Source organism: Sinocyclocheilus rhinocerous, unplaced genomic scaffold, assembly GCF_001515625.1.
Source record: "Sinocyclocheilus rhinocerous isolate Xijiao unplaced genomic scaffold, SAMN03320098_v1.1 scaffold3155, whole genome shotgun sequence".
Classification (NCBI taxonomy): Eukaryota; Metazoa; Chordata; class Actinopteri; order Cypriniformes; family Cyprinidae; genus Sinocyclocheilus; species Sinocyclocheilus rhinocerous.
The window spans coordinates 132125-143675 of NW_015639762.1; the positions used below are offsets into that span (position 1 = coordinate 132125).

The following is an 11551-nucleotide window of genomic DNA, read 5'->3' on the forward strand; positions in this document are numbered from 1 at the left end:
AGAGAAAACACAATCAATCAGATGTAAGTTCATATCTGAGTTAAACACATCATGAGTAAATGCCATACAGTCACTGATACACAAGCAAAATAATGTAAACAGATAATATATGAACAAATAAACCAAGAGAGGAGCATTTGAGGACACTAGTTACAATTCCACGTCTGGATCCGTCCTCATTTAACAAATAAATGAATTAACCAATGTAAATTAATATAGAGGATTAATGTAGACACAATAGAAAAATAATACAATTAAATGGTCTACTTTTACATTTGTAATGCAAGAAAATTAAATCAATCAAATCAATTACTTTAAGCCATTTTAGAGTGAATTTTACAGTCTCTAAATATACTAAATATACATTTATCTTAATAAAAGATTTAGTGAAGAGCACAATTAGTTCAGTATAAATATGACTCAGAATAATCTACTGTCATCTGTTAGACTGGTTTTAGTCTGTTTTCACTTCTGTCTTGTTTCACAGCAAAGATTTGTCAGATTTCAGTGAGTTTCATGCTGTTTCTACAGACACAAACCCATGAACTAAGAGTATTTCTGAATCTTTCTTCAGCTGGAGAAACACAGAAGATGCAGCGCTAGAAATGATGTAACATGAGCCCAGCGATCTTAAACTGAACAGTAAACTTTAATCAGACTGTAGCTGCTGTAGAGTATAATGATACTAACTCTAGTTTCTCCAGCTTGCATTGTGTGTTCATCAGTAGATCACTGAGGCTCTTCACTCCAGAGTCTCCTAGTAGTTTATTCTCTCTCAGGTTCAGTTCTCTCAGGTGTGATGGGTTTGAGTTCAGAGCTGAAGTCAGGACGAGACTCTGTTTCTCTGTAAACCTGCAATCACAAAGACTGAAGACAGAGAGAGAAAACACAATCAATCAGATGTAAGTTCATATGTGAGTTAAACACATCATGAGTAAATGAATCAGACTGTAGCTGCTGTAGAGTATAATGATACTAACTCTAGTTTCTCCAGCTTGCATTGTGTGTTCATCAGTAGATCACTGAGGCTCTTCACTCCAGAGTCTCCTAGTAGTTTATTCTCTCTCAGGTTCAGTTCTCTCAGGTGTGATGGGTTTGAGTTCAGAGCTGAAGTCAGGACGAGACTCTGTTTCTCTGTAATACTGCATCCACACAGACTGAAGACAGAAAGAGAAAACACAATCAATCAGATGTAAGTTCATATGTGAGTTAAACACATCATGAGTAAATGAATCAGACTGTAGCTGCTGTAGAGTATAATGATACTAACTCTAGTTTCTCCAGCTTGCATTGTGTGTTCATCAGTAGATCACTGAGGTTCTTGACTCCAGAGTCTCCTAGTTTATTCCCTCTCAGATTCAGCTCTCTCAGGTGTGATGGGTTTGAGTTCAGAGCTGAAGTCAGGACGAGACTCTGTTTCTCTGTAAACCTGCAATCACAAAGACTGAAGACAGAGAGAGAAAACACAATCAATCAGATGTAAGTTCATATGTGAGTTAAACACATCATGAGTAAATGAATCAGACTGTAGCTGCTGTAGAGTATAATGATACTAACTCTAGTTTCTCCAGCTTGCATTGTGTGTTCATCAGTAGATCACTGAGGCTCTTCACTCCAGAGTCTCCTAGTAGTTTATTCTCTCTCAGGTTCAGTTCTCTCAGGTGTGATGGGTTTGAGTTCAGAGCTGAAGTCAGGACGAGACTCTGTTTCTCTGTAAACCTGCAATCACAAAGACTGAAGACAGAGAGAGAAAACACAATCAATCAGATGTAAGTTCATATGTGAGTTAAACACATCATGAGTAAATGAATCAGACTGTAGCTGCTGTAGAGTATAATGATACTAACTCTAGTTTCTCCAGCTTGCATTGTGTGTTCATCAGTAGATCACTGAGGCTCTTCACTCCAGAGTCTCCTAGTAGTTTATTCTCTCTCAGGTTCAGTTCTCTCAGGTGTGATGGGTTTGAGTTCAGAGCTGAAGTCAGGACGAGACTCTGTTTCTCTGTAATACTGCATCCACACAGACTGAAGACAGAGAGAGAAAACACAATTAATCAGATGTAAGTTCATATGTGAGTTAAACACATCATGAGTAAATGAATCAGACTGTAGCTGCTGTAGAGTATAATGATACTAACTCTAGTTTCTCCAGCTTGCATTGTGTGTTCATCAGTAGATCACTGAGGCTCTTCACTCCAGAGTCTCCTAGTAGTTTATTCTCTCTCAGGTTCAGTTCTCTCAGGTGTGATGGGTTTGAGTTCAGAGCTGAAGTCAGGACGAGACTCTGTTTCTCTGTAATACTGCATCCACACAGACTGAAGACAGAAAGAGAAAACACAATCAATCAGATGTAAGTTCATATCTGAGTTAAACACATCATGAGTAAATGCCATACAGTCACTGATACACAAGCAAAATAATGTAAACAGATAATATATGAACAAATAAACCAAGAGAGGAGCATTTGAGGACACTAGTTACAATTCCACGTCTGGATCCGTCCTCATTTAACAAATAAATGAATTAACCAATGTAAATTAATATAGAGGATTAATGTAGACACAATAGAAAAATAATACAATTAAATGGTCTACTTTTACATTTGTAATGCAAGAAAATTAAATCAATCAAATCAATTACTTTAAGCCATTTTAGAGTGAATTTTACAGTCTCTAAATATACTAAATATACATTTATCTTAATAAAAGATTTAGTGAAGAGCACAATTAGTTCAGTATAAATATGACTCAGAATAATCTACTGTCATCTGTTAGACTGGTTTTAGTCTGTTTTCACTTCTGTCTTGTTTCACAGCAAAGATTTGTCAGATTTCAGTGAGTTTCATGCTGTTTCTACAGACACAAACCCATGAACTAAGAGTATTTCTGAATCTTTCTTCAGCTGGAGAAACACAGAAGATGCAGCGCTAGAAATGATGTAACATGAGCCCAGCGATCTTAAACTGAACAGTAAACTTTAATCAGACTGTAGCTGCTGTAGAGTATAATGATACTAACTCTAGTTTCTCCAGCTTGCATTGTGTGTTCATCAGTAGATCACTGAGGCTCTTCACTCCAGAGTCTCCTAGTAGTTTATTCTCACTCAGCTTAAGTTCTCTCAGGTGTGATGGGTTTGAGTTCAGAGCTGAAGTCAGGACGAGACTCTGTTTCTCTGTAAACCTGCAATCACAAAGACTGAAGACAGAGAGAGAAAACACAATCAATCAGATGTAAGTTCATATGTGAGTTAAACACATCATGAGTAAATGAATCAGACTGTAGCTGCTGTAGAGTATAATGATACTAACTCTAGTTTCTCCAGCTTGCATTGTGTGTTCATCAGTAGATCACTGAGGCTCTTCACTCCAGAGTCTCCTAGTAGTTTATTCTCTCTCAGGTTCAGTTCTCTCAGGTGTGATGGGTTTGAGTTCAGAGCTGAAGTCAGGACGAGACTCTGTTTCTCTGTAATACTGCATCCACACAGACTGAAGACAGAGAGAGAAAACACAATCAATCAGATGTAAGTTCATATGTGAGTTAAACACATCATGAGTAAATGAATCAGACTGTAGCTGCTGTAGAGTATAATGATACTAACTCTAGTTTCTCCAGCTTGCATTGTGTGTTCATCAGTAGATCACTGAGGTTCTTCACTCCAGAGTCTCCTAGTTTATTCCCTCTCAGATTCAGCTCTCTCAGGTGTGATGGGTTTGAGTTCAGAGCTGAAGTCAGGACGAGACTCTGTTTCTCTGTAATACTGCATCCACACAGACTGAAGACAGAAAGAGAAAGAACATACTTCAGATATATGGCAATTAAACTTATTACCAACTACACAAAAGTTACAAAATAAGGCAGGACCATAGAGAGAAATCAGAAAATTATGTTGAACAATTAGTATAAATGGCTACTTATGAAAATAGCCTACTGTATTATAATTAATACACACATTTCTAGGGCCTACAAATGATCAATATGACCAAAACTTTGCTGAAAAACACAGTGTTTTACACAGTCTACTTCATGCCTTCTGTCCTCTGATTGATAATTCATACTTTTTTCCCCTAATTTCTACAAGTTACAGTATAGCTGCACCAAAATTAGACATTTAATATTTTGTGAAAGACAAACATTAAATTGAAAGCAGTTATGAATAGTTATGTCTGTCAGCAATCAGCAAACATGATCACATTAAGCAGACATATATTCAAACAGATCAATATATGCACATTTATCTTTAATTTACACAGAACTGAGCTGTTAATGTTAGGAAAGACATCTGTGTTTATAGCGCTGCTGTTTTTACAATCTATCACTCGTTTGAATGTGTTTTCTAAACTCTGGAAGAAAATAATTTCTCTCTCTACAGTAACTGTAAATAATTATTGACTCAAGATCAAACTGATTTAGTCAACTGTTTAAAGCTTGATGTCACTTTGACATTGGCTGTTTAATTTAATATTTCACATTATAGTGGCTCTTTGTGATGTTGAGTAAAAACTGCTCTGACTCACACAAGCAAGGAAATATTATTATCAGCTACAGTAACATTACTATCAAAAGTAATGAAACTCTAGGGCTTTTCTCACTTGAAATGGTTAACCCTGGGTCATCCTAAACCCCGGATAAACAGAATCCTGGGTTATGTGTAATCACGTTTCACACTGCTCATACTATACCGGGGGTTAACTGCTAATCCTGGCTATTCATTCACAGACCTTTCACACGGTACATTCCTAACCATAGACATAATAAATACCTAGACGCCTCATTGGGCGCTCGACCGCACGTCAACGTCGCCGCCATATTGGTGAAGGCAACTCTCATATCGGGACAGGCGAAAACATAGCTGACTCGTCGGCAGCTTGGGCATCTACAAACCGTCGCACAATAATAAAAACAGATCTCGGGGTATTATTATCTTTCACAGGTAAGACTCAACAGTTGTTTCTGTGTTTTTTGGTAATTTTTAGCTTTATGTTGACAGCTTAATTAGCCACCAGTATCGGACTATTAATAGCTAGCGATATCTATAGTAAGCTGTGAAAGCTGAGACTTTATATGAAATCAAAGTTTAAATGAATTCTTAAGTTTTAACTTTTATATTGTAGTTTATATCATAAAGTAAATGGTGTTATGGGCACAATATGTACAGTGAGCACTTTGACAAGACAATGCCAGACTGTCAGGATTAGGGATGGAGCTAAATCATCTCTCTTTAATTTCACTAGCGTTACTTATAATCAAGTGATGATAAACATACTCTTTGTAAATAAGGATTTCATAGCTTATCATAAATCTGTGGACTTATTATATATATATTTTTCCTTTTTAGCCAATTGCAAACAGGACAACGCAAGCCGAAGAAACCCTGTTCTCTGCATTTCCAAGAGAGTAGGCTGTACTTCCACAGCCTAATGTTGTATTAGTACTAGTTAAAACCCAGAATAGCCCTGAATGAATGGCCAGAATTACCCTGCTCATATTCTAACCACCCCCTTACTTGTTTCTTACTTTGTTTAATAATTATTACACAATACTATTATAAAACTACATTTCATGATTATTTATTTTACTTTATAATTTACTATTAATTTATTCTTCATTATTGTCTATTCTGTATTATTCCACCCTTGATATTACATATTCTACTTGCTATTATTCATCTATTTATTATGGTATTATACATATAATTTATGCTATTATAAATCTATTATATACTGTTGTACTCACTTTTTATATTATTCACTTTACTACAACTTGTACTACATATACTTTTTAATATTACATATCACTTTTACTGTGCGCTGTATCGGTGCATACTATTTTACCACTGTAACTAAGTTTTACTGGATCCATGAAGGATTATCAGTTGCATTTGTTATTGTTTGTTGTGGAGTTTATCTGTATAGAGTGCTATCAAAATAAAAAGCAGACTACCAAGAGTGTCACTTTTTGATTTGTATTCGCTGGCTTTATTCAATTTTCTCAATGATGGTAAATTATTAGCGCTTAAAGATGTATTATTTAGATTTTCTTCCAGTATTTCAAAGGGAATGAGCTGGGTTCTGACCTGAAGCACAAGAAAAGCTCAAATGTTGGGGTTGAAGACAGAGAAAGCAATGAAACAACTTAATTTCATTTAATGTACATTCAAATTACAAAACATGTATATGTCACAGTTATACTACATTAACATTAGAATTGTAAACCGAAAACAGATCACAAACCTCTGAAATCGGTTGATAAATGTAAATGTTATCTTGTTTTTATCCAGAAAAAAACGCAGCTCTCCATTTACCTCCATTTATTTTTAAGGCAGTCTTGCCTTCACAAACATGGCGGACGCGTTGACGTATCGCAGCAACGGCTCAAAGCAGCCAATGAGGCGTCTAGGTATCTTTATGTCTATGTTCCTAACCCCCGGGTTAACGTTCTTATTTGCATATTTGCGGTGTCACTGTCACTGATTGGACGAACAGCAGGCAACCAGTTTACATGGCTTTTCCCGCGTCTTGCCAGTTATTAAAAAACATTTCGCCGCGTAGGTCTTTAGCTGTTTTAAGCCTCATTAGACGCACAAAGGCAAGAGAACAAAGACAAACCTCCTCCTCACTCCAGTTCACACGCTTTTTTGACATGTCTTACTTTTCTCTCAGCGGCTGCTGTTTGCACGACGCGCGTGTCCTGTTCCTGACGTGACATGAGCCTCGCTGCTCGAGTTCTGATTGGCTGTCTGTTGCCAAGCGTCCAGCAGCAGCAAGCACACCCCGCTCCGCTTCACACTGAACAAACTTAGCACCGCACTGCGAGGTTAACATCACGAATGCAGTGCTAACCTGCTCCGGAGCAGGCTTTCATAACCCCGGGTAAAAACCCGTGCTAACACCGCTTTCAAATTACAGGTGTGAAACGTGTCTTTACCCGGGGTTAAAAGCGGTGTTTAGAACGACGATAACCCGAGGTTAAGCACAGTGTGAAAAGCCCTATTGTAAATAAACTACTAATACTCACTTCAGTGTGTTGAGTGTACAGTGTTTATCCTGCAGTAGAGCAGCGATCTGATTCACTCGTGTGTCTCCTAGTTCACGTCTACTCAGAACCAACTCTCTCAGGAGTAACGGGTTTTTACCCACAATTCCTCTCACATACTGACAGGCTTCTTCTGCAGCAGGACCCAAAAACCTGCAGAAGACCAGATGAAGCAGGATTAGATTTAATATATATATACCACTATACTACACCAATACTTGAAAACAAAGTCTAATAGTCACAGTTATTTGAAAGAAACTAAGGCAAACTCAGAAGTAAGAATACATCCCACAGAACAGAAGAGCAAAAGCTCTGTAGATCATGATTGTCATTATGAATACAGAGAGAAAAGATAAAGAATCAAGATCTCTCTGGCTTTTAAGCAGGAAGAAACGTCAGCACAGAGAAAACGGTCTTGTGAAACTGAATGTTTGTGATCATCTGGAGACTCACAGACCTGCTGTAGAGAAATTGTGTGAATCTGAGTTTGATGGAGATTAATCTACAGTGTGTTCAGAAACATTCCAACGAGTCGACTCAAAGGTTACCTAGAATATTTTCACCTAATAGTGCATGTTAATTATCAAGGTATATCATCCTCCAGAACTCATATATATCATACTCATCATCAGCACAACAGAACCAGCAGCATCTGATCGGATCATTCTGATCCAACAAACTGTCCAGATTATTGCTGAAATATTTAGCCTGCACATCATTTATTAATATAGTGATGTTTGAGCATGTCTCACCTCAGTGTCTTCAGCTGACAGTTTGGATCCTGTAGTAAATCACTGAGTTGCTCCACTCCTGATGGTCCAGGATAATTTCCAGAGAGATCCAGCTCTATCAGGTGTGAAGGGTTTGATCTCAGAGCTGAAGCCAGAGCTTTATAACCTTCTTCAGTGACGCTGCAGTCTGAGAGTCTAGAACAAGAATGAAAATATAACATTCAGATCATTAATCAGCTCCGGGGTTAAAAGCGGTGTTTAGAACGACGATAACCCGAGGTTAAGCACAGTGTGAAAAGCCCTATTGTAAATAAACTACTAATACTCACTTCAGTGTGTTGAGTGTACAGTGTTTATCCTGCAGTAGAGCAGCGACCTGATTCACTCGTGTGTCTCCTAGTTCACGTCTACTCAGAACCAACTCTCTCAGGAGTAACGGGAGCCACAATTCCTCTCACATACTGACAGGCTTCTTCTGCAGCAGGACCCAAAAACCTGCAGAAGACCAGATGAAGCAGGATTAGATTTAATATATATATACCACTATACTACACCAATACTTGAAAACAAAGTCTAATAGTCACAGTTATTTGAAAGAAACTAAGGCAAACTCAGAAGTAAGAATACATCCCACAGAACAGAAGAGCAAAAGCTCTGTAGATCATGATTGTCATTATGAATACAGAGAGAAAAGATAAAGAATCAAGATCTCTCTGGCTTTTAAGCAGGAAGAAACGTCAGCACAGAGAAAACGGTCTTGTGAAACTGAATGTTTGTGATCATCTGGAGACTCACAGACCTGCTGTAGAGAAATTGTGTGAATCTGAGTTTGATGGAGATTAATCTAGTGTGTTCAGAAACATTCCAACGAGTCGACTCAAAGGTTACCTAGAATATTTTCACCTAATAGTGCATGTTAATTATCAAGGTATATCATCCTCCAGAACTCATATATATCATACTCATCATCAGCACAACAGAACCAGCAGCATCTGATCGGATCATTCTGATCCAACAAACTGTCCAGATTATTGCTGAAATATTTAGCCTGCACATCATTTATTAATATAGTGATGTTTGAGCATGTCTCACCTCAGTGTCTTCAGCTGACAGTTTGGATCCTGTAGTAAATCACTGAGTTGCTCCACTCCTGATGGTCCAGGATAATTTCCAGAGAGATCCAGCTCTATCAGGTGTGAAGGGTGTGATCTCAGAGCTGAAGCCAGAGCTTTATAACCTTCTTCAGTGACGCTGCAGTCTGAGAGTCTAGAACAAGAATGAAAATATAACATTCAGATCATTAATCAGCTATTCTACTGAACAATATAAATCCCTAAACTTAATTATATTTTGTTCCTTTTACAAATGAACTAAAACTTCCAAAGCAAAAACTGACAACTGAATATGGAGTCAAAGAAAAAAAGAGAACTTTAAATCGTTATACATCAATTCACTTTAATTTCTCCAGATTATAGTCATTCTCAAGATTTAACTCTCTGATGCGACTCACACATGGTCAAAGGTGACCGAACACCTGAAATTTAACTTTTTTCTGTTCAGTAAAATTCAATAGAATATATTTTTGTTTAATTATTTTTTTTTTCATTATTATTTTGTATTTTGTGATAATTTTATGGTATTCGCTTAGGATAGTAATGCCAGTAAATTCTGACCTTGTGAGGACATTGTTTGGAAACAAGCTTATAAATCCTAGAGAACGTTTAAATTCAAAGATTTTTGAAAATGTAAAACTGCAGAAGGTTTTATGTGAGCGGCAGGTTTAGAGCAGGGCTTCAGTCCTGCAGAGTTTAGATCCAGCCCTGATCAAACACACCTGAACAAGCTCAATGTCTTCAGGATTACTAAGGCCAGAGACTGTCTTACTATTGGGAGATGAGAGTATTAGTGACCACTGGAAAAACATAACGGCTAACTAGAAAAACAAAATTACAAGAATGCAGCAAATATAGTTAGTTTTATCTGTTCAAAACACAGTGTATAACTGTATGACAAATCAGGTTTAAGATTTTTTAAATCTACATTTAGCATTAGGCCAAATATGCAATATGTTAAAGAGCATTTCATAATAAACAATTATAACTGGGGAAATTCTTTGTAAATGGCAAGGTAAAGACAATTAAAACGTTGAAATTAGTAAAATTGAAAACATTGGATGAGAACTGAACTGAGCTGATGATGACATCACTGTTTTCTCCACAGCTGCTTTACAGATGAATTAAACTCACCGCAAAATTGATGGACTTTACACATTTATTGAACCAAACTGAATCAACAATGACCTGACTTCAACTGAATAATGACTGTTTACTATTGTCTTTTTAGAGCTGCTTTACAGCAGAACTGAATTCTGTTTGCATGACTGAATCATTATTTTCTTGTTTATCACTGTAAAGCTGCTTTGAAACAATCTGCATTGTATAAAGTGTTGTATAAATAAAGGTGACTTGACTAGTTAACTTTTGTCTGCTCATAATAAGAGAGCATTTTCATTATGTATGTTGTTTGTTTATTTTAGAAGACACTTATTTTAAGCAAAATATAAAAATGGTCCAGACTTCAAGAGGTAAACTCTGAACCCCATACAGTATCTCTTATCAGTAAATGCAATGTAAAAATGTAAAAATAATAACAGCCTGATAAAATATCTGATCTTACCTTTTAATATCCAATTAAGCTGAATTGATGAAAGAAATATTTACTTTTCATTATTATTATTTTTTTTATTCTTAGACACCACTGCTTTGACTCTCGGGGTCCAAATCCTCATTTTTGATGACCATTTTGACTGTTTTTGTTTGTTTGTTTGTTTGTTTTTTTACAAAGTACCACTGCTGCCCAGATGGAAATATGAATAACAATTCCAAAAAAAGTATTGTCTGGACCTCCACTGGGAAGGGAGCATAGAGAACGGACCTCTTGGAACCTTAACAAAATACCTCTGATCTATAACTATACAGATTTATATTCAAATACACGTTATAATCTCTTTATAGTTACCCCACTCATTAACATTACTTGCATCACATGTACAATTTTAACCTAAAATTGATAAATACTTTAGCCAAATACAATATTTAATCAGAATTATTGTGGTCCCTTGACTTCGCACTCCTTCAGTGAAATTTGTGAAGTTTAGTGGATGCTGTCTGTTGGGTAAATACACATCTTTCTGATCTCTTACTAATGACAGATATACATGATATCACCATCATCATTAGCCAAGTCTGGATTTCTCCTTGTGTTTTTGTTGAGCTCAATGTAATTTTTGTCTATTGTGACACAACTTACCTCAATATCTCCAAATGACACATTATATTCTTCAGTCCAGTGCAGAGCAGCTTCACTCCTGAATCCTGCAGATTATTATTGCTCATGTTCAGCTCTTTCAGATTGGTATCTGATCCAAGAACTGTAGCCAGAGCTGAACAGCTTTTGTCTGTTAAGTTACATTTATTTAGCCTACATGGAAAATTTATCACATCACATAATTAGACAATGCATAATGCAAATATTAAATATATTATTTTTACATGAAATACTTATACAAACATAGAGGGTATTAGCCAAGTCTGGATTTCTCCTTGTGTTTTTATTGAGCTCAATGTAATTTTTGTCTATTGTGACACAACTTACCTCAGTATCTCCAAATGACACATTATATTCTTCAGTCCAGTGCAGAGCAGCTTCACTCCTGAATCCTGCAGATTATTATTGCTCATGTTCAGCTCTTTCAGATTGGTATCTGATCCAAGAACTGTAGCCAGAGCTG

The 11551-nt window shown here is 36.6% G+C and overlaps 1 protein-coding gene and 1 pseudogene across 1 annotated transcript; both read right to left on the minus strand.

Annotated features, from left to right (window-relative positions):
- Positions 1 to 570: 570 nt before the first annotated feature.
- On the minus strand, positions 571 to 1999 carry LOC107751607 (ribonuclease inhibitor-like). The gene is made up of 6 exons (XM_016567350.1): positions 1848 to 1999; positions 1558 to 1734; positions 1271 to 1444; positions 981 to 1157; positions 691 to 867; positions 571 to 574 (listed from the first exon to the last, which is right to left on the minus strand). Exons 1-6 carry the CDS (start codon positions 1877 to 1879, stop codon positions 571 to 573), a joined length of 741 nt encoding a protein of 246 aa, XP_016422836.1. The 5' UTR covers positions 1880 to 1999.
- A 1097-nt stretch (positions 2000 to 3096) lies between these two features.
- The window catches only part of LOC107751608 (ribonuclease inhibitor-like), an 11778-nt pseudogene continuing 3323 nt past the window's right edge, over positions 3097 to 11551 (minus strand).

Excerpts from the sequence above, each read along its gene's own strand:
- LOC107751607 (XM_016567350.1), bottom strand. The coding sequence starts at position 1,879 with ATGAACACACAATGCAAGCTGGAGAAACTAGA. Across the intron at positions 1,158-1,270 it reads TGCAAGCTGGAGAAACTAGA|TCTGTGTGGATGCAGTATTA; the intron begins GTTAGTATCATT and ends TTCTGTCTTCAG. Across the intron at positions 868-980 it reads TGCAAGCTGGAGAAACTAGA|TCTTTGTGATTGCAGGTTTA; the intron begins GTTAGTATCATT and ends CTCTGTCTTCAG.